At 38.2% G+C, this 24,439-nt stretch overlaps 1 protein-coding gene across 9 annotated transcripts in view; it reads right to left on the bottom strand.

Annotated features, from left to right (window-relative positions):
* Window positions 1-24,439, bottom strand: part of RUFY3 (RUN and FYVE domain containing 3) — an 80,067-nt gene that overhangs the window by 34,553 nt on the left and 21,075 nt on the right. For 5 of the 9 annotated variants that reach the window (XM_037529901.2, XM_054688195.1, XM_037529900.2 and 2 more), the window contains exons 2-4: window positions 14,191-14,244; window positions 1,535-1,708; window positions 11-128 (exon numbers count right to left, since the gene is read on the bottom strand). In XM_037529901.2, coding sequence (XP_037385798.1) covers window positions 11-128; window positions 1,535-1,708; window positions 14,191-14,244 — 346 coding nt within the window. The remainder of the gene's footprint in view (window positions 1-10; window positions 129-1,534; window positions 1,709-14,190; window positions 14,245-24,439) is intronic. The other 4 variants (XM_037529904.1, XM_054688196.1, XM_037529902.2 and 1 more) reach the window with 1 other exon arrangement.

Genomic DNA, 24,439 nt, shown 5'->3' with positions numbered 1-24,439 from the left:
TTAAACTTACTTAAGTCCTGGAAGATCTTTGACACTGGCTGTTATCTCTGCAGCTTCTGGAACAAGTTTTTCTACCAGTTCTAGAGGTCCCCAAAAGGATTTATTTTGTCCAAGAAAAGTTTTCTTAGCTAAGGCAATAAAAACAATACCACATTTTAATATTCTTCAAAATGTAAGCAAACCATCAAAATACACACATCTGTGTTCTTCCCTCCCGTCTATTTAGGGTTTTTTTCAGTCTAGATGATTACTTCTTAAATTTTTCATGCTTTCAGAATAGAGAACATTTTGTGAAAATAAAGAAATCTCCTTACTTTCCAAGATTCCTTTTTCAAGAAGAATTTATGGACGAGCTCTATCATATAATAAAACATTTTAACAATATAGCACTTAAAGCTATATGGTATTAGCGAAGAAAGCAGTTCAATAAGAAACAAATATAACCCAAAACATATTACATATATTGGGAAGGGAAGAGGAGAGGAAGCAAAGGTGATCAAGACCAGGTCCTGCCCTCAAAAGCTTATGATTAAGCTGGGGCCTCCCTGGTGGCGCAGGGGTTAAGCACAGCACTTTGAAGCTATCTACAGCCTCTGCAGCATGAGTTTGATCCCCGGCCAGGGAGCTACCCACATGGCGCAGCAGACCTCTCCTGTCTCACCTGCTGCTCCCCTCAGCAATGAATTTCAATCAGTCTGCCTGTTCTGTTGCCCACTCTGTCTGTAGTAAATCCTCTCACCCCCCCGCATCTCTGGCCTGTCCCCCAAAAAATGACTTCTTAAAAAAAAAGTTTATGATTAAGGGGGGAAAGCACGAACCAGGAAATTTGAGTTCTAGCACTAGCTTAGCCCCCACACACTGTGTGACCCCGGGCAAGGGGTATCCCATTTTAGACCTATTTCTACTTGTCAATCAGAACTGCTGATCTGGACTAGATACTTATAATCACTGTTCTAGTTTTAGCATGTAATGATATTTGTTTCCCAAGCCCTCAAGTTCTTAAAGTCAACTATATTCTTGCATCCATATATGTTGCATCCCAGTGGATTAATATTAACTCAAGTCTCTTAATCTTTAGCTCCACAAAAATGTTTTCCTTTTATAAACTCATGCCATTCACAGCAGCATGGGTGGAGCTGGAAGAGATTATGCTCAGCGAAATAAGCCAGAAAGAAAAAGAAAAATATTGGATGGTTTCACTTACAGGAGGAATGTAGAGGAACTAAATAAGGGACCAGGAAAAAAAATAACTATAATAAAGTAAAAATCAAAATCAACAGGCAATCATACACCAGAGACATTCTGTAGGGGAAGAGGAGGAAGAAGGATCAGGACAGAGGTGGGAAGAGCACAAGGGACTATGGTGATGGTGCACGGGTGAATGGGTGATGGGAATTTCATGGGGAAATCATACATTGCACAAAATGAAGGATGATGTAATAAATATACATAAGTATTAAAAATGTTTTCCTTTTCAGTACCTATTGCTAGGAACTAGTTGCACGCACCCTTGCATTCTGAGGCCATGGCCTACCTTTCAAGCCGTGTTTTAGGCAGTGCTCCATCACCACGAAGAACTGTTGAAGTGGTGCGTAGTCTGAGTCCAGAGTCCTCCCCAGGTTCAGAGCTGATTCAATCAAGCCCTTGATGCTCAGTTTGGCCATGTTCATCAGGTTCATGCGTTCGTTGGCCATGAGATAGTTAGGATCTGGAGTCAGAGGGTGAGAGGATGAAGCCTGGTTACTGGAAATAGTGCATGACCAATTCAGCAGGGTTTCACTGTGTTGCCACCTGCATTCATGGCGCAAAAGCTAAGGCTACCGGTGTTCTGGCAGAACCCAGGCAGTGGCACCAAGCTTTACCATTAGTTGCTGTCATATTCTCCACATGTACCTACTGCTAAAAAGACAGAAAGATGCCAGTTTCCCTTAGGACTATTGTCCATAAATCATTAAAATGATCTATTTTATCAAACTTCATGACTTGAGTGCAAAATCTTTTAATATTCTCACCACTGCCTCTGCCACCACACTTATAGCTCCCTGCTTCCACCCCTGTCCTGCCCCTCATTTTCTATGCAGTGTGTGAAGTGCTCTGGAAAACAAGAGAAAAGGCTGGGCGGTAAAGTACTTAAACTTTCCCTTAAATATACTATTTGCATTATTAGCCTTTATGACATTTGGCATCATTATTTAGGTTTAGCATTATTAAATAAACTAAAAATAATCACTATTAGTGTAGGGCAGTAATAGAACTTAATCAGTTCCCAAGTTTTTGAGACTTAGCATAGAGTGTGTGACTCTCACCAACCAGACAGATTAACTGTAAGAGACTAGGTGCACTTTGTCTGACAGAACTCAGTAATCTAAGCGCTTATGGCCTTCATTTATTAGTATGTATATTCTACCAAGAACTGAGTGCTGCTTCTTAAAACTATGATCTTAATTTCTCCTTACAACACACAAGGGTACCATTACCAAGAGTCATTTTACAAGGAAAGAAAACGTGCCCAGAGAGTCAAGCGCTTCCCAGGGCCAGGAACAGAGGAGCAGACAACAAACTCCAAACCCTATAATCTACTTACAAATGAATCAATGTCCTCAAATAATATTTACCCTTCCTGCTGATCTTTCCTTTATATAATTATCTTATTTAATCCTTGTGACTCATTTAATATTGTCCCTTCTTTTCGGATGGTAAAGTTAACCTGCTGTTCAAGGCCAAATAGTTCATAAATGGCAGAGTTTGAATGTGACAGGAAAATGAATGCTCTTTCCTCTATCACACACGCACACTCCCAAACACAAATGTGAAATTTCCATAAAAAGTGAAAAAGGCTGAGAAATCTATATTTTACTTTTTCTTAGGGGGACAAATAAAACTATAAAGGTACTAATGAAAATATAGTACCATAATGCAAATAAGCAACACAAAACATAATTTTATTCAAATTGTCCTAAATAACCTTCCTCACACAGTCTTCATTTACATCTGGCTTTCACAGTTAAATGACCAGAATCAAAAGGCCAGAATTTCAATCAAACTTCTGTATTAAGTTTAAGGACTTGTACATTTACATAGTTTCAACTCTACAAATCTTAGTTTGTTGTGATGATCTGAGGTAAATTTTTAGAGAAATACTTTATTGTGAAAGTCAGAATTGGTATATATTGCCATTAATTCTTTTTTTGCAAATGATCTAATGTTTTGCAGCCTTTGTTCAGGGTAGATTAACTTGTCAAGACTAGAAAAAACTCACAAAGGTTCACTGACATACACAAAAAACTATCCCATGAAAAGCAACCACGAACAACTTTATCAGTCATTAATTTCCAATATTACTGGCATGACCTTGCATAATCACTGGGAGAAGGAAAAAGGGCAGGTGTAAGAGGGTATGCATGAATATTGGTGGAGAACTACTGGCTTCTCCATTAAATGCCTACCAACATGTAACAAGAAAATGTGGAGTTGAATAACTGGTAGTCCATAAGGTATGATTCCCTGTGCCTCAAGCCAACAGATTGTTAATTCAGGGAGCTAATGACAAAATCAAATAATGCTGCTAGTCAAGTTTATTACGTGATTCCAATCTAGTGATAATTGGAGTATGGACAAACACCACACTTTGAGATGTATTTCAAGGAGTGATGGATATATACTGGTCCCAATTATTGCCCCAACGTGTACCTTTTATAATCAGCAGAAATGTTCAAGACATCTGACTGAGCTCTGGGAGTGCATAAACTACAGAAAATAATTACATTTCTAATACTTTGCACTCTATTAGTATAGTGCTCTAACCTATTTGAAGTGAACTGTATCAAAATCAAACATACCCACTCATCCTTTAGAAATATTACTCTCAACTTTGGCACTACTGGCATTTATTTTTACAGAAATTGGCAAATTATTCTAAAATACACGTGGAAATAAAAAAAGATGCAGAATAATGAAAACAAACTTGAAAAAAAATCATTGTTGGAAGGCTCACAATTCACTGATTCCAAAACTTACTGTGAAGCAACAGTAATCAAGGCTGTGTGATACTGTCATAAAGATAGACATACCGATTAATGGAATCAACTTTAAAGTCCAAAAATAAACATACACATTTATGGCCAATTGATTTTCAACAAGGGTGCCAACACAGTTTAACTGGTAAAAACAACAACAATAATTTCAAAAACACTCCCAGCAGAGTTGGATATCCACGTGCAAAAGAATATTACAAAACAAAATGGATCAAAATGGATCCAAGACTGAAGCATGAGAGCAAAAACTACAAGACTTTTAGAAGAAAGCATAGGTCTCAATCTTTGTGACATGGGTTAGGCAATGGTTTCTTAGATACAAAATTCACAAGTAACAAAGGGGAAAAAAAAACCACAAAAAATTAAAAACTTTAGCAATTCAAAGAACGTCATTAAGAAAGTGAAAAGAAAACCCACAGAATGGGAGAAAATATTTGCAAATCAAATTTAGTACCCAGAATATATAAAGAATTCATAATTCAACAACAATAGACAACTGAGTAAAAGAGAACAGGCAGGGGCATCCCTGGTGGCACAAAGGGTTAAGCACAGCACTGTGCTTCCATAAGCTATCCACAGTCTGCAGCACAAGTTCGCTCCCCACCCAGCCAGGGAGTTACCCACATGGCACAGCAGACCTCTCCTGTCTCGCCTGCTGCTCCCCTCAGCAGTGTATTTCTGTCAATCTGCCTGTTCTGTTCCCCTCTCTGTCTCTGGTGGATCTCTTAACCCCCGCACCTTTGTCTTGTATCCCAGTTGTATGTATAAATAAATCTTTATTAATCTTTTATAAATATATCTTTATCTTGTATGTATAAATAAATCTTTAAAAAAAAAAGAGAATAGGTAAAGGATATGAAGACATATTTCTCCAGAGAAGATACGCAAATGACCACTAAGTACAGGAAAAATTCAAGCCACAGTGAGATTACCACTTCATACTCACCAGGATGGATTAAAAAAACTCGAAAGATTGAAAAGGAAAATAACAAGCATTAATGAGAACGTGGAGGAACTGAAACCCTCATGCACTGTTGGTAAGAACATAAAAGAGGGAATGCAACTGCTTTGAAAAAGAGCCTAACGTCTCCCTGGTGGCGCAAGGGGTTAAGCATCGCACTATGAAGCAATCCATAGCCTCTACAGCACGAGTTCAATCCCTGGCCGGTCAGGGAGAAACCCACATGGCGAGGCAGACCTCTTCTGTCTCACCCACTGCTCCTCTCAGCAGTGTATTTCAGTCTGCCTGTTCTGTTCCCCACTGTTTCTGGTGGATCCTCTCACCCCCAGGATCTCTGGCCTGTGCCCCAGCTCTTGTGTGCATAAATAAATAAATCTTTTTTTTTTTGAAGCCTAACAGTTCCCAGATAGGCTAAACACAATTGCCTATGACCAAGGAATTCCACTCTTAGGTATATACCCAACAGAAATAAGAGCACACAAAATTCACGCATGAATGTCCATAGGCATGTCATTCTTAATAGCAAAAAGTGGAAACAGCCAAAATGCCCATCAATACACGAATGGATACAAAAAATGTGGTATCTGTACAAAACAATGTTATCCAGCAATAATAAGGAATGAAATGCTAATACCAACAAGGGGGAAACTTGAAGACAACATTATGCTGAGTGAACGAAGTCAGACACAAGGGGCTTCGTATTTTATGATTTTGTTTATAAAAAACATCCAGAATAGGCAAATTTGTATTGACAGAAAGTAGATTAGTAGTTGTAGGATGCTGAGGGGAAGGGGGAGTAGGGGACACCTACTAATAGGTATAAGATTTCTTTCTTTTTTTACATTTTAAAAGGACAGGTTAATTAGGCAAAGGAGAAAGAAAAAAGAGAGGCACCTGCATAGTCACAGGTGGGCAGTAGAGCTGCTGCTCCTGTTTTGCAAAGGAAAAAAAGGTTTGTGAAAAGAAACACCTGCATAATCACAGGCAAACAGGAGAGGTCCTGGTTTAGGGTTTCTTTTTAGGGTAAAAATATTCTGGGATTTTGATAGTGGGGATGGAGACACAATTTTGTGAATATACTAAAAATTACTTAACTGTTCATTTTAAAAAGCGGGGACCCTTATAGTAGGTGAATTGTATCAAATAAAACTCATTTTAAAAAAACCAAGGCTTAAGGGCCTCCCTGGTGGCGCAACAGTTGAGCGCTGGGTTGCAAAGCTGTCCACAGCCTCTGCAGCACCAGTTGGATCCCCAGGTGCTCCCGGCCACCGGAGGAGGGTCCCACATGACGCGCAGACCTCTCCTGCCGCCCGCTGCTTCCCGCAGCAGTGTATTTCAGTCCTTCTGCCTGTTCTGCTCCCTGCTCTGGCTCTGGTGAATTCTCTCACCCTCCCGCGCTTCTGACTATACTCAGTGCTTGTGTAAATAAATAAATAAATAAATAAATAAAACAAATCTTAAAAAAAAAAAAAACCCAAGGTTTAAGAAATGTAATAATGCATATCTTATATGGACCCTGAATCAAATAAACCAACTGAAAAAGACATACTTGAAACCATCAACTCATTTAACCTAGAGACTCTAATTCTGTGTTTTTCTACCTCTGAAATTCCCTTTCTACCGCTGAGAAGTTAACAACAGTAACAAACCCTTTAGGTTTGGGCTTTGGCATTAAAATAAATAAGCTTATTTGGTGATTTCATGTCCCCAAACTGTTTTACACACCACTAGTCATTTTTGGTGAGGTCTGGTGAAATTACATATATACTGGTTCTTCACACAGATCTCTAAAAACCCTTGTAATTTCCTAAGAGTGATTAAGAGTGGTAAGAGTATCTTTTGTTGTATTTGTTATTTGTCCCCAGTTACTTTTATAACTACCTAATAAAAGGTAAAAGGAACACTTTTTGTTATTCATAACAATTCCCTTTCAAACCACACCGGAATTTATGTTAGTGAGTAACTTGGAAAGCCCTTAAAGACACGGAGGCTGGGAGCTAAAGGAACCAACTGTGTCTAGACAGTTGGAACCGTCACACCCCAGAGCCCAACTACCTGGAAGGGAAAAGGGCTGAAGACCCAGCGCAGTCACCAGTGGGCAATAATGTAATTCATCATGACTACCTAAGGAAGCCTCCATAAATAGTCTGGAGAGCCTCTGGGTTGGTAAGCACATCACAATGCCCAAAGGTATGGAGAAGGCAAGGGTGCTCCACTCCATCCACTCTCCTTCCCACATGCTTTGCCCTATTTAATCCACCTGTTTCTGAGTTACATCATCTTGTAATATACAGGCAACCTAGCAAATGAACTCTTTTCCTGAGTTCTGTGAGCCATTATAGCAAATTTTTAAACTTGAAGAGGGGGTCATAGAAACCTCTGGTTTACAGCACAGGGGACTGCTGGGAATGGCATCAAAGTGAGGCTGTCCTGTAGTGCCAAGCCCTGAGCCTGTGGACTCCATACTAATCCCAAGTACATTTTATCAGAATTGAATTGGTATCAGAGAATTGGTCGGTGTGGGGGAAAAAATTTCACATATTCAGTGCCAAAGGAATTGTGAGCAGTAGAGGAAAAAACTGCCTTTAAGGCATCTAATTCTCTAATCTTTAACAGATGTCCTTTTATTAAGCTTGTCCAAGAATTCCATATGAAATCACACTGATTTTTTCTTTGGAGTCCCATATAATAATATAATCAATTTTACTTCTGAAAAGTTTCCCAAATTTCATTCCACACCACAGAAGACTACCTAGAAGATTTCTGGAAACATTTTGAAGTCAGGACAATAATTAGCCTTCTTTGTTTTGGTACAACCTAAGAAAATTAGCTGATAAATGCAATCCAAGATTTTGCTGTTTTGATTAATTTATCCTTTTAAGTAATTTATCTGGATGCTAGGTGGTAAACAACTATTTATAACAGCCAGATTTCTGATCTAGAAGGGTTAGATCTCCTTGTCTCTCTTACACTCCCTGAGTGATACAGGAGAAATTTCTCATGTCTTTATACGTCACCTGTAAACACTGCAGGACAATACTCCTTGGATGTCTTGTGCTACTACATATCTTTTACTGGTTGTATCAAGACTGTGAGGTCCTGACCACTCTTACCCAGAACATTTCTCAGGGTTGTTTATGCAGCTGATAATCATTAGATGAGACTCCCCTATTGCTTCTTGAAAAGCTATGGATTCCTCAACCTCAAGTGTTCCTCAAGCTACAACACAAACCCACCGGGTGCACAGCATCCTGCTGAGCCACAGAATCTCCCAGGGACTCTGGTGCTAGAGGAACTGACACAAAAATGATGATGTACACATTGCTTGCCTTGTCATAAATAATAAAGACCTCTGTTTCTGAACTAGGAGTCTTGTGTCCTTTGCAGCATGTATGAAAGAGTAACCAGCTAGTTTTTAGATTGTTATTAGGGACCTAACCAAAATATGTTTGTCTTTAACTCACTGGAATATTGTACACCTGTGCTCCAAATGATACACCACCGAAATAGTGATAAAGGAATAAATTTCAAAATATTATATAGCACATGGGGTATATTCTATATGTGAAACACAGAAAACATGGAAAAAGTACTCCAAGTGGTAGTAATAGGTGTGTGAAGTGAGATGACAGAAATAGGAGCAAAATGGGGAATTCTTCCATGAGAATATGGGAAAAAACAGGAAGGCAAGTCGGAGGATAGGTCTCTAAAACTATACTTGCATATTCATGAATCAGACATGGGAGAAAGTAGTTGGCTTCAAACTTTCTTTGGGGATTGTAAATCTGAGGAGTATGCAAAGTGAATCTGGGGGAAGAGGATGAAAATGGCCTCCAGGAGGAACTCTATCTGTTAAGGAAACTGAAGCATCAAGTTAATCTTAACACAAAGTTTTTGCCTTTCAGAGACTGGAAAACTATGCTGAAAAAGGAAATAGAAAGTGAATAATTGTTTGTGGGTAAGAGATAAATTCAGCTTGGTTTTAGATAAAGGATATTTATGTGGAAGCATTCTTTTTTCTTTTTTTTAAAGATTTATTTATTTATTTATTTTATTTATACAAGCACTGGGTATAGTCAGAAGCACCGGAGGGTGAGAGAATTCACCGGAGCCAGAGCTGGGAGCAGAGCAGGCAGAAGGACCGAAGCACACTGCTGAGGGGAGCAGCGGGCGGCAGGAGAGGTCTGCGCGCCATGTGGGACCCTCCTCCCGTGGCCTGGGAGCAGCCGGGAATCAAACCGGCGTTGCAGAGGATGCAGGCAGCTTCGCAACCCAGTGCTCAACTGCTGCGCCACCGGGGAGGCCCGATGCATTCTTAACATAATTTTCATCATAGTTGTATACGGAATTCAAGTTTGGGGGTTGGATGATGATCATATCAATTATTAGAAAAGGAGCATTTACCAGAGGAGATTGTTTAAAGAAAAAGAGAAGAATGCAGGGTTCCTGGCCCAAACTTTAAAGGGTCCCAACAATAATAGGATGGGAACAGAACTCAGAACAGTCATTTCAGGAAGGATTTTTTTTGTCTTATATCTTAGTGGCTAGTGTTGAAATGGATTCACACACACACACACACACACACACAGGCACACACTCTCCCCCCACCAAGAGAGGCAGCAGATGATATTATGCAGTCTTTAAAGCTGAATGTCACAATCCCTTAGAGTGGAGTATTAGATCAATTTAACATGCTCCCCACATAGTAGATGCACTGTTTCATGAAACTTTTTAGATCTTGATGGCATTTAGGGCACACTACCCTCAAATATAGCACCTTGACATATGGAATATCTTAAGTTGAAGGAGTTCAAGAAAACAGCTGAAGCAGGAAGGTCACTCTGAACCACCCTCCTCCTTCTTCCCTGAAGGCAGGAGAAATACCTCCCATGTGAAAGCTAGCTTCCCTTGTAGAAAGGGAGACAAACTTATCATCAGAGACAGAGAACTTAGGCCAAGAAGGTTATAAAAAACTTGTCACTTCTTCACCTTTTTACTACCCTTAGTCCAAGTGTCTTGTCAATTCTTCACAAATTTATTCTTTCTTGGTCTCAAAAGGGCCTTCTTGGTGGTGCAAGGGGTTAAGTCTCAGCACTACGATACCCACCATAGCACAAGTTAGATCCCCGGTCAGGGAGGTGACCCATATGGTGCAGCAGATCTCTCCTGTCTCGCCCACTGCTCCCCTCAGCTGTGTATTTACAGTAGATCTGCCTGTTCTGCTCCCCACTCTGTCTCTGGTGAATTCTCTTACCTCGCCCTCTGCACCTCTAGCGAGAACCCCAGTTCCTGGATGCATAAATAAATCTTCAAAAAAAAAAAAAAGTATGAACTTCTAAGCTTTGATCACTTCTTCAGGTCTTTATTGTCTTGTGAAGGCTCACATATACATTTGAAAATTCAATAAAATTTGTAAGCATTTTTATCACTCTGCCTTATGTCACTTTAATCTGAGGTGTAAGATTTGTGGAGGACAGAGGAAGCCTCTTCCTTCCCTACAATACACATAAATAAGCAATGTGTGTACTGAGTTCTCTGAAGTATATTTTCTTTTTTTTTTTTTTTTTTGCGGGACCCTCGCCGGCAGCTGGGGAACGAACCGGCGCTACAGAGGCTGCGGGCAGCCTTGCAGCCCAGCGCTCAACCACTGCGCCACCAGGGGAGGCCCAGAAGTATATTTTCACAGTGGGTCTTGAATCAAGTAAGTTTGAAGAACTGTGGAGCTGTGGTTAAGGGCACAAGCCCTAGAGCTAGCCTGCGAGAGTGTGAACTCTAATAGAACTCTTCCTGAACTGTGTTACCCAGGGAAAAATTTTTTTGATTTATTTTTGAGATAATTGCAGACACAAGCACTATTGTAAGAGAGAATAATATAGAGATATCATGTGCTTTTAACTAAGTTCCCCCAAAAGTAACAACTTGCAAAACTAAAGTACATATTCCAACTAGGACACTGACATCAAATTACTCAAAACCCAGAATGTTTCCATCACATCAGGGATTCCCTGCATTGCCCCTTTATAGTAATACCCACCTCCAATCATTCCCCTAGCCCTTCTTAATCCAGGACAACCACTCATCTGCTCTTCATTTCTATAGTTTTGTCATTTCCAGAATGTTGTGCAAGTGGAACCATTACACTTTGAAACCTTTTAAATTGGCTTCTTTCACTGAACATAATACTCTACAGATCACCCAGGCTGTTGTGCATCAACAGCTTATTCATTTTACTGCTGTGCAGTATTCTACTGGGGGAGTTACTTTACCTTAGACAGGTTTCATTTTCCTTATCTATAAAATGATAGGGTTTTGAAGGTTAAACAAGTTCGTATTTATTATTTAGAAATGCTTGGGATATACTAAGAATAAAAACCACTGTTAACTATGAAACTTACGGTCTGCCACAATTATATTATTTAACAATTTAATTTAAAATGAATCTTTATTGAACAATTATGTGGCACAATGCTAGGTGCTAAGTCAATCTCTAAGATATGTTCCTTCCATTTTTCAAGATTGTGGATATCAAGTCTTTACTCAAAAGAAAGTATGACAAGGAAACAGGTAAGCAATTTAACAGGTAACATTTCACACAGATGTGTTATTAAACTAATTCAAATAAAATCTTGACTATTTCAACTCTCAGAGATGGGTAGTGACCTGGGTAACTGAAAATTCATAGAATTTTTATAAAAAGTTTGTAATGAGTATAAAAGGAATTCAAAGATAGTAAACTATGTGCTTTTTATTATTTCATTCAATCTTTATAATAATTTTCTAGTGAGTTTGAAAACTTAGACACAAATAGCAAATAATGAAGTGTGATGTCAGATAACTGATATTAGAAGTATGATACAATTTCAACCTAACACATGTCCACTTCATAATCTAATAGACATGATTTACAGACACATTGCATATACAACCAGTCATCACTGTAGGAAATCACTTCACCAGAAAAATCTTCAATCTTGCCAACATTAAAGATGAAACACCAAAGAAGTTAACAGTTCAACTCCACAACCTCCTAGAGTTTATAGCCATTTTTCAGGTAGCTAGAAGCCAATGTTAATACTTCACCTGTTAAAAGGTCAAAAGTTATGACACATCCATAACAACAGATAAAGAGACAGAAATAAAACAGCTGAGCAGTGAAAGTGTCCTGCAGAGATCTAAGAATATGTATATGTACATCATTAGTTTTCTCAAAGTAGGAAGTTGGGATCTTCCTCAGACCCTGTGCTGCTGTGTATGGGTAATAGCCACAACTCATATTTAGTCATGTTACAAGTACTCATTTGCAAAGATTAGGTAATACAGTAAAATTTTAGCATTTCACATAACAGAAATGAGACAAGTACAAAATGATACAAAAAGAATGGAGTAACTAAAAAAAGTGGTAAGTCATTTCTCTCCCCCCATTCTGGTATATTTTTTAATGACCTTACAGAAGGATCTTTCTGTAAATTAGGTTCTTGGCCAACATTATCATATATACTTAACTTGTAATTTAATAAGATCATCCAAGTATTGATATAGTTTACATCTTCTGGGTTTTTATGTGCTTACAGTTCATCTTATTTCTCTTTTTGAATTCACCTATGACAATCATACACTAAAGTTCAGCAAACAAAATGAAAAAGAGGAGGTTGACTTAAGAGTAGGCTTGATTCTTGCATTAGTGTTTGTATTAAAGAAATGGAATTTTGCCCAGGTTGAGTAAGAAGTATTTAAGAAGGGCATAGATTTGTTGTCTTTATGTATCATTTTTCTTTAAGAGTTGGTCTATGAAGGACTCAAAACCATAAACATTTATGGTGCCTGGTAAAAAATAATGATAATAATAACAACTCACTGAATAAATCAACAGAACCCTCCTCTTTTTTTCTCACTTAATACTGATTTTTTTTATTAATTTATGTGTAACTAGTTATTTTGAAAGCAGAATCAAAGATGGAATACAAAGAGTTTAGTTATAAGAAATGAGATCATCATAATTTACTCCTTTCAAGGAAAGTACAGAAGATACTGTGGGTTACTGCTACAGAAAGAAACCTGCCTTAGTTTTTTCTGGTGTGACCACATCTACTGAGGACTGTTCTCTCCCAGGTCTGATACAGAGACCAAGAAGTTTAAGACAATCTCTGCTCTTAAGTGTCCTTTAACTGGGATGATCAACACATAAGAATTAGAAAACAAGTAAAAGCCTTAAGTTGCAAATTCTGCAGGACTTGAGTGAGTGGAGCGATGAATGCGGGTCAAGTCTGTCAGCAGCAATTTGTGGACTCTTGTTCCCATCTAGACTAAAGGGGGCTGGGAGGAAGGTCTGGGTGGAATGCCATACAGGAACGAGGCAGGAGAAGAGACTTAGGGCAACTTGGGCAGTAGAGTTGGTGAATAGGCCAGTCTGGGCAAAGAGGGGTGGACATATATACGCTAGAAGTGTGTGCTAAAGTCAGAGACTACTACCTGCCTGTCAAAATGGGAGAGTGTAAAACAATAAAGTGCAAACAAACTTCAATTTTTCCATTTTATTATAAAATGTGTAAATCACCACGAGGTCCCTAAAGTTAGGTACCAGTTACAGAAAAACAATGGTTGGTCTGGGGAACTGATTAGAACATATGAACTACTTTTCAAAATAACTGCCCCAGAAAGGAATCTTACTACTTGACCAAGTGGAAAGTGCTTACTGTTATGGAAATCTACAAATCAGAGCAACATTCCAGAGCAAATACCTTAGATTCTTGGGATCTGTTTTTCACTTTTGTAGAATTCACAGAAATATATACACATTTTCATAAGTGATTAAAAAAAATGCACATCTTCTCAACAAATAAATGGAAAAAACAGCCATAAAAGAACTCAATATAATTTGGAATGTGCCTTTTGCACACATTACTTAACAAATATTATAAAGGAAGCACATAAACATACATTAATGCCACATTATTTGGAACCACAAGGATAAAGATGTAAATGCAAGACTGAAAGCCCTAATCCTGTATGAAGGACCGGCAAGGAAAATCTGGCAAATGTGTTACTGCTCCTGTTACTGCCATGGAAAAATAAAACCTAAAGCTGACACTTCCTCTTATAGAAAACAATCAAAGGTGGTTAGAAAATTTTAAAACAAAACAAAACAGAAAAAAAAGGAAAGAAAAGAAAGCTGAAAGATGTTGGTGTGGCACGCACCTTCTGTATCATCGCGCATTTGCTCCACCAAATCTGTCAAATCCTCCCAAGAGTCTTTGCAAACGGCAAAAAGAAAGGAAAAGAAAGAAAATGTCATGCAGGCCAAGAAAGAAAAGTGCTATTAAAAACAAGATTTCAAAAGGGTAAGTGAAAGGGAGGTTTTTAGAACTCTTTCTGCTTAACCCAAAGATTAACAGTACCAAGGGCTGGGAATACAACCAAGAGAGACAGGATTCTGCAAAGGTATCAACCATGGTTATTAAGTGTTTCAAAGCTAAGATTATTTATTTCAAAGTTTCTAATAAAAGGAAACAAAGATGCACATCCCATAAAAAAGTAACAGATTTTTTTCCCCATTGAAAATAAAAATTAAGTTCCTTGTATTCTAAATATGTACAACATTGACTGCATTCAACATTTATTTTGATCACTTCAGTAAAGCTGAAAAACATGTAATATTTCTTAGACTAAGGAAAAATATCATGATGCAATCTAGTGACTTTCAAAAACAACCAAAGAGAAATCTAAACACCTTTTCCAAATCCCTCCGGTGCCCCAAACTAAAGGGAAGGATGCTGCTTTAAGGATAAGACAAAATAAATAATTTATAATCAACAGACATGTTTATTCAGTTAAAAGTACAGTATTCTCTCCTCTTAATGAGTTCAATGTTCTTGTACACAGAATATTCCATGTTTGGTAAGAAGCAGGTAAGAATTAGATTACAGATGTGGTAGATATTAACAGATAACAATAGCAGTGAGAACACTACTCTGAAATGTTTTGGGAATCTATAAGCATTTTTAATTAAATGGATTACCCTTCAGTTACTCTGAGGCTAAAATAGAGACAACGGTAATATTCATACATAAACACACAAAATCATGTGAATTCATGTGAAAATACAGGGCAAATAAAGGAAAGTTCTGAGAAGATGAAACAACAAGAGAAAATGGGCAAATACTTTTTCTGTAATTCTTGTACTTTCTTCTTAAAAAATTTAGTCAGGTAACAGAATCATCATCTAGGATAAGATTTTGTCTTTTACTGAACTCTGTCACCACTTTATTAAATTATCACTGTAATTATTTGCTTAATTTTCAGTTGCCATGGTACAGTGATTTTCAAGTAGACTGTAAAGACACAGTCTAGTGTTGAATATATGGTCAACTGTCCTACAAAGATACACAATAAGATGTAAATATATTAGAAGTTAAAATTCAAAGTTAAGGAAACATAGAAGTGATGGGAATCTTGTAATGTGTCATTTGAATAAAGTGGAATTTTTTTGAAAAAGAAAACTACGTAAGGCAAAACAAAACTTCAGACCAAACCTAAACACAGTTTAAGCCTCTACCTGAAATGTAATCTTTGACCGTGCAATCTGGAATTGTCTGGTTAGCAGTAACAAGGCGATCTGCTTGACAGACCCTTACACCTCTCATAGGGAGATGACTTTAAACAATTCCCCCCCCTTTTTTTTAAAATCTCACACACTGCTTGTAAAGATATTTCATTTTTTTAATTTTTTTTTAATTTTTAAAAGAAATTTATTTATGTATACAAGAACTGGGGTACAGGCCAGAGGTGTATGTGTGCGGGGGTAAGAAGATTCACCAGAGACAGAGTGGGGAACAGAACAGGCAGATTGACTGAAGAACACTGCTGAGGGGAGCAGCAGGCAAGTAAAGAGAGGTCTGCTGTGCCATGTGGGTAGCTCCCTGGTCGGCCAGGAATCTAACTCGTGCTGCAGAGGCCATGGATAGCTTCATAGGTTGCATCTTAACCCCTTGTGCCACCAGAGAGGCCCAAAAGGCATTTCATTTCGAACAGCTCTTTGAAGTTCCTTTCTATTTGCTAGCTGGGATGCTGCCCAATTCATAATCATTCAATAATGTCATTAGATCATCACATTTACTCAGATGAGTTTTATTCTTTAACAACAGATTACCTGGTTAGGTAAGACGCACTAACCAGGTGTGTATTAAGACACACTAACCAGGTGTGTATTAGAGGTAATGTATTAAAAAAGGCAAGTACATTTGTATTTCCTGCAATTAAAAAGTCTAGAAGTTAATGATTTAGGAAACCAAGAACAAGAGTACAGCTCAGGGCCTGCCTCCCTAGTGGCTCAAGGGTGAAGACTCAACCTATGAAGCCATCAGCAGCCACTGCAGCATGAGTTCAATTCCCGGCCAGCCAGGGAGCAACCCACATGGCACAGCAGACCTCTCCTGGCTCGCCTGCTGCTCCCCTCAGCAGTGTACTTTGGTCAATCTGCCTGTTCTGTCTCCTGCTCTGTCTCTGGTGAATCCTCTCACCCCCCACACCTCTGGCCTGTACCCCAGCTCTTGTATGCATAAATAAATAAATCTTAAAAAAAGAGTACAGCTCATTAAACCAGAATTAAATCCCTAGCTTCCATCAACATGTCAAACACATCACTTTATACAAAGTAGGAGGAGGCATGATGGTTCAGAGAACAAACTCAAGAGTTAGGTAATGGACTGGCATTACTGGCACTGCCTGGACTGGCATCCTAGTTCCATCCCTACAGATGGATGACCTTTGTCCAGGTAATTTCTTTTTCCTCAATTTCCTCACCTACAAAACAGGGTAAAGAACAGTACCTTTTTTATAGCACTGTTGTGAGAAGTAAAGCATAAACACAGGTCCAAAATCCCTTATCTGACTATTTTCTGGCCAAACCTATTTTAAAATGTGGAATTTTTGGTACACACTGAAGCCAATAAATAAGCCCAACCGGCAGGATCTGGGACAACATTCCACATTCAATCACATTAATATTTCTGCAGAAAATTACTGATTTAATAGGATAAACAGAATTTACTCATGCAGATTAAATAAATAGGTTAAAAAGAGGCTATACATAGTCTTCACCAAATCCAGATCTTGTTTTAGGCACCAAATGAGTTGAGGCAAATTTACGAAAAATGCTTTTGGATTTCAGATTTTTTTTTTTAAATTTTGGAACTGTGGATCTGTGTACGTAAAAGCACATAGTGTCACAAGTAGAAAATATGTGTTGGCTACTAATATTTCATGATAAATTAGTGGTAAAATACATTTTTTAAAGATTTATTTATTTATTTATTTATTTATTTATTTATTATTTATACAAGCACTGGGTACAGTCAGAAGCATGGGAGGGTGAGAAAATTCACCAGAGCCAGAGCGGGGAGCAGAGCAGGCAGAAGGACCGAAGTACACTGCTGAGGGCGGCAGGAGAGGTCTGCGAGCCATGTGGGACCCTCCTCCGGTGGCCGGGGAGCAGCAGGGGATGGAACCGGCGCCGCAGAGGCTGCGGGCAGCTTCGCAACCCAGCGCTCAACCGCTGCGCCACTGAGGAGGCCCTAAAATACATTATTGATAGATATATTTACATATGTCATTTTCAGGTATAACCCCAACAATATGCAACAGGTTTATATTATGTAAGATTATAGATTCATAAGAATGTACTCTTTTAACCACCATCATCAATTGCTCTACATAGCTGCTATGTGACCTTGTGAAAGTCAGTAAAATGAACATTCCCATTTATTTTCTTTAACTAAAAGTCACACTTGCCATGGAACAAAAGACTGCCTTATTAAAGCAAAATATAAAGATCCTCCAAGATATCTCTCTGACTCTCCCATTTGCGTGTCCCATTTAGAACCTTTCTCTGTTGCAACCAGACATTATCTTTTGTTTTGTTTTAAAAGAAAAGTTTAAGTTACAAGTGTTGGAGTGATGGAATCAATTTAATACAGCCCTCCTCCCTTGAAAGATTTTCTCATTTAAATTTGTATTCCACTTTACCTTGGCATGCTCAGGATTTTATCAAAATAAAGAACTGATATTATGCCACTCTTTCATTATTCTGAAGAATTTATAAGACTAAAAAAATTGGACCTTTTGGAATGTGTTTAAAATATTGAAACAATAGTAACAAAAAAAAGCATCTAATATATGAGTCAAAGAGGTAGATACACTATCAACTCTTGGCTCTTTCCTAGAACATTTCATTTTTCTAGGAATAACACTTTACTGTCTTGAGAATTTTTCTCCTGGCTGAAAAAAACTATATAACTTTAATTTGTGTCATAATAATACATATTCTCAAATTATAGAGATGAGTAATTTAAATTAGTAATTTAAATTAATTCAGAAGATTCATCTGGATTTTTTCTGTAGAGAATACACAATTCAGAGTTGTATCAATCAGAACTGTGCCAGACATACACAATAAATGTTAAACAAATAAACAGTAAAGAGGGACTTCCAAAGTTAGTATGGCTATAGAGACACAGTGAGTCTCAGTTTCCACTCAACATACTGACGCACGAGGAAAGGCGTGCACAGCCTAGAAACGCTGAGGGCTGCTGCTGTGATGGTGTCCTGAGGCTGGTAATGAAACACCAGGACCACTCTCCACTTCAAACACTTCAGTTAGATGGTTAAAATGACTGAGCCCAGTCATCTTATTTGTATGGTGTGCATGAACAAAGACATTTTTCAAGTCAAGAGAGATGAGACAAGGCTAGAACTGTACATGGGCCCCAAACTAGGAAGCTTAGCTCATTTGAGGCTCACTCAACTAATTTCTTGGCTATCATTCTGTTTCAGGTCTAAGAATGAATAAGTCAGCAGGTTGATTTATTTAGCGCTGGAAATATTTAGCTCTGTGGTTCTATAAAATATTTGCTCAGTGATGCATGATGACTCCAAGATAACAGCAGTGTTTCTGATGGAAGAAGGGACCCTGGCTTTGAAGTTGAAGCAGATCTGGGGTGGAGCCACTGCTCTACTGCTCTAACGCAGCAATGGGCCCCACATACACAAGACATACTTCATTTTTCTCTGGGTGAGAGAAATGGCAGAAGCTCCCAACCTCTGGAGCTGTGCTTAAAAGGACTCAAAGTGCCCCTCCTTTGTTTATGCAGCTACGATTATGAAAGCTTTCTTCTTGATATATCCCTTCTTAAACAGAATTAATACAGATCAAATTACAGTTAAGCTTAGAGACAAATGTAACACAGCTGAGGACTGGAGTTTTTTATATAGTGTTACTTTTTAAAAGTTTACTAGTTTCTTGGGGGAAACTCTTCCTGAAGCCCCAACTACTGATCACAAATAACTCTTTGAGTTACTTAAAAAAAAAATTAAGGAATTTAAATTACTCAGCACATCACATGTTCTCAATGTTAATTTTATGTTCACAAGAACCAATGTGTGCCCTGTATTTTGGTTTGGTTACAAACTGGATTCATCTAAGTACATGTGCTGTAATTATTTGAAGAAAACAGAGGAAATGGGATTTACAAAAACAAACAAAACCCAACTAAACTAAATATTCACCATGGGGTAAAATATGTCAAAGGAAATAGACCAAATGACAAGTTTAACAGCTGTGGTGCTGCTAAATTAACAATAATATAACTAACATGACATCATAACAAAAACCACCCAAGGGGGCCTCCCTGGTGGCCCAAGTGGTTAAGTCTCAGCACTAACAAGCTATCACCAGCTGCAGCACAAGAGTTGACCCACATGGCGCTGCAGAACCCTCCTGTCTTGCCCGCTGCTCCTGTCAGCAGTGTCTTTCAGTCAATCTGCCTATTCTGCTTTCCACTCTGGTGAATCCTTTCACTCCCCACACCTCTGGCCTACACCCCAGCTATTGTATGAAGAAAATAAATAAATCTTTAAAAAAAAAATCACCAAAGGAACAGTCAAGTTAATTTTGAAAAATACTAAGAGGTCCTCATCTAATAAACCACTATTTAGGTCAAGTTGTATCTTCTCCACATAGCATAGTAAAAACAAAAATATCAGTAAAGACACACATGTGGTCCTATAAAAGTAATATTATGACCATTTGAGCCACTTAATATTTACTGAGTACATATGATGAACGAAGGACTTTACTGAGGCAGTCAGTTTACACAGTAGTTACAAAGATCAAACAGCCACAGACATTGCTCTCAAGAAACCTAAGTAACTATGACATAGGGTAAAAAGGAATTGGTATTAGAAAGATAAGAGAAGACACAATAGATTCCTAAGTCAGGTGAGCAGATAGGTAACCTAGATGGCTAGGGTTGACAGGGCATGCATGGGCTGTGAAAGGATGAGTAGCTTGTTTGTCTTCTTGTCTGAATGGATGCAATGCCAAAATAATGGGTCTGATATTTTCCGTTGGGATGCTGCTGCCCACAGGGCTGGACACCATGGGATTCTCAGACACAGTACATCTCATACACACTCTAATTTTTTAGCTCTGGAAGGAAGAAAAAAAGAAATCCCAGGAGCCTTTTAATCTCAGAAAGCAAACTTTAGGAATCTTAGAAAAGTATGAAATTTCTCATTGAACAATTAAAGTAAAAACCCATTCTCTTCTACTTAGGACACTGTCAGTAGCTTAGTGAATAAAACAAAACATTACCATGCAGTTTATAGGCGCTGCATCAACCACTTTAAAAAACCACAACTATCCTTTAGAAAATACTATTTTTAGTACAATATAGGAAACGACAACTAAATGCAGCAGCAAAAGGCAAAAACAAGTTGCAAAGAAATAGCCAATATGAAAGTTCAAGATACAATCCTAGTAATAAAAATTCTAATGCTTATAGCAGCTCAGAAATGCATATGAAGATTAAAATACATTACTATTTAATCCAGAAATTCTACTTCTAAAAGAGGGTAAAGTATAAAGTTTTCATAATGCTGTGTCAAAACTACAACAGTAACATTTACAAAGGATCTGTCTGTAAGGGATTCAGAGAAATTATGGCACATCCACTGAAGACACTGAGGTGATACAAATTTCCATTTGCTCATGTAGAAAGATATCACAGAATTAAAAAGGCAGGTCACACAATACAGGTATGGTATGATTTTACATGCATAAAATTGTGTGAACTTGTAAATCAATGTTGTGTGTATATATTAAGAGAGAATCTGGTTACTAAATCTTATCAGTGGTTATCAGTAGGTGCTAGAATTTTAGGCAAATTCTATTTTGTATTTTATACTTTCCTGTATTCTGTAGCTCTTATAGATATATCATTTGTGTAGAAAAATAAAGTTTTATTAAAATACATATAGGGCCTCCCCTGGTGGCGTGGCAGTTGAGTGCTGGGCTGCGAAGCTGCCCGCAGCCTCTGCAGCACTGGTTCAATCCCGGGCCACCAGTGAGGATCCCACATGGTGCGACAGACCTCTCCACTGCTCCCCTCAGCAGTGTATTTCTTTGTCAGTCAGTCTGTCTGTTCTGCTCCCCGCTCTGGCTCTGATGAATTCTCTCACCCTCCTGCACTTCTGACTGTACCCAGTGCTTGTATAAAAAAATAAATCTTAAAAAAAAATATATGCACAATATCAAATATGTATTTTCTTTAAAACTCCCATTATTTTTAATACACTAGCATATACATTTTCTTTTGGGAATATTTTATCATGATGAAAAAAGAATTACTTAGGGCTATCTGGCAACAAATCTATTTCACAATTCGCATGATTCTAAGTTCATCAAATCCTTCTATTTGTTCTCTGGAAAAGTTCAAATATCACAAATTGCAAGGGAAGAGATTTAATATTTACTTCCCTGTATACTGAAAAGCACTTCAAAAAAGGCACAGAGGATTGGTGGGGGTTGGAAAAGTCACAATGGAAAACTGTTCCTCACTATATTCTCCAACTCCACCTTAAAGAAGTAGATAAACAATACAGACTCACACCTGAAGAGCAGAGCACTAGTTTTCTTTCCAGCCAGGTCTCACAGGTACTTGGAAATCTAACAACTTGAATTCTTTTTTTTTTTTTTTTAAAGATTTATTTACTTATTTAAACAAACACTGGGTACAGTCAGAAGCGTGGGGGGGTGAGAGAATTCACCAGAGCCAGAGCAGGGAATAGAACAGACAGACGGACGAAATACACTGCTGAGGGAAGCAGTGGGCGTGGCAGGAGAGGTCTGCCACGCCATGTGGGACCATCTCCAGTGGCCGGGGATTGAACTGGCGCTGCAGAGGCTGCGGGCAGCTTCGCAGCCCAGCGCTCAACCTCTGCGCCACCAGGGGAGACCCTAACAACTTGAATTCTAATTTGAGTTCCACCACTGAGTAATAAGTTATCTAACCTGGTACACATTTGGTAATTACTTTAGGACAAATGAATTTTAGGCACTGGAAGCTGATAAACCAAAGAAGAGTTAATGTGAACTCCATTGAGAAAGGCACAAGTTAAGACTAAATGAAAAGCTCTGTTCTAAGAGGTCTAGAAAAAATTTACCAAGAGAGGAAACACAATAAGGCACTGTGATTAATGACCACATACTAAAGTGAACACCAGTGCAGTAGTATTAAGGAGTTGGTCTCCTTAATGAAACTGAAAGTAAATCTGAAATGGGAAAGAGAAAGCTGATTTTAGGGAGAGTACCTTATGGTCAGTTTACAGGCATCATGTAGCTCTTCTGTGGCATAAATAGGAATTGGGATGCCAGTGAAAATCTACTGATATTTCTCTGCCAGAGTTAGGATTTTATAAAATCCTGGAGGCAGGTGAGTAAACTTACCTTGAGAGGGTGATTACCCAGGTTTTTCTTAGTAGAGTAACAAGAAGGGCTGAACTTTGTCAAAAGAACTTTGCCCGCCAGTGTTCTGAGATGGTATTAAAAACTACAACTGTCTCATTTCTCACAAAGATCGCCTTATGCACATGTAATCACAATTTGGAGAATCTGGCAATTTGAATGCAAAGCTAATCCAATTCATGGCAACAAAGTTCCAGTAATCGCACCAAGGACAGACTATAAAAGGAGGCAGACTACAGCAAAATGAAAGGACAGTAACAAGATTCTGTGGAAAAAACAAACAAACAAACAAACAAACAAACAAAAAACCCACAAGCCTAATGACTTAGATTTATTTCTGAAACTTAGGAAAGGAATAAATCAAAGGTGTTACCAAACAGATCTAAGTCGAGACACTGTGGGCAGCCCTTGTGCACTGCAAGCAGTATCCAGACAGCACTGAGAAGAAATCATGACACTCAGAAAACACAGGTCTCTGGTCTGGAAAAACTCAAAAGTCTAATAGAAATATTAAAATACCATTTTTCATGATTGTTATATGTCCTTTGTAGAATATCTGGAAAATAGAGAAATATGAAAAGCACCATAAAAACTACTTAATTACTTTTTTACATTTTTGGTACATTTTCTTTTACTTGTGGATATGTGCACCTACATTTAAAATAAATTGAGACCTACATGCAAATGTGACTTGGGGGAACAGCTTTTTATTTATTTATTTATTTATTTATTTATTTTTAATTTTTTTTTATTTATTTTATTTTTGCACTTGATCCTTTAATTTTATTTTTTTTTTATTTTTTTTATTAGATAATAAATTTTATTGTTATATTCCCCATACAATTGCAGCGCCCCCATTCTGACCCCAATCCCTCCCCTCCCGCCCCCGCCCCCTTAAAAGTGTCTCTGGTTCATAGTTTTTTGTTGATTTTGATTTTCACTTTCTTATAGTTATTCATTTTCCTGGTCCCTTATTTAAGTTTTCTAGATTCCTGCTATGAGTGAGACCATCCGGTATTTTTCTTTTTCTTTTTGGCTTATTTCGCTGAGCATGATCCCTTCCAGCGCCATCCATGTTGCTGCAAATTGCATGTGTTTATCTTTTTTGAATGCTGAGTAATATTCCATGGTATATATGTACCACATCTTCTTGATCCAGTCATCTATTTTTGGGCATTTGGGTTGTTTCCAAAGCTTAGCTATTGTAAACAGTGCTGCTATAAACATAGGGGTGCAGGTGTTCTTTGGAATTGATGTTTCTGTGTCCTTTGGGTAAATACCTAGGAGTGGAATTGCTGGATCATATGGAAGCTCTATGTTTAGTAGGTCCAGAAATCTCCACACAGCTTTCCACAGTGGTTGGACCAGTTTGCACTCCCACCAACAGTGCAGAAGAGTTCCTTTTTCTCCACACCCTCGCCAACATTTGTTGTTGCTAGTTTTTTTAATATGTGCCATTCTCACTGGTGTAAGATGGTATCTCATGGTAGTTTTGATTTGCATTTCCCTGATGACAAGTGATGTTGAACATTTTTTCATATGCCTGTTGGCCATTTGCATTTCCTCTTCAGAGAAGTTTCTTTTTAGCTCTTCTGCCCATTTTTTGACTGGATTATTTTCTTTGTTGTTGTTGAGTCTCATCAGCTC

The sequence above is a fragment of the Talpa occidentalis genome, unplaced genomic scaffold (genome assembly GCF_014898055.3).
Source record: "Talpa occidentalis isolate TD23 unplaced genomic scaffold, MPIMG_talOcc4v2.1 talOcc4.6, whole genome shotgun sequence".
NCBI classification, from domain to species: Eukaryota; Metazoa; Chordata; class Mammalia; order Eulipotyphla; family Talpidae; genus Talpa; species Talpa occidentalis.
The sequence above is the reverse complement of the archived record's forward strand: the minus strand, read 5'-3'. Positions and strand labels throughout refer to the sequence as shown.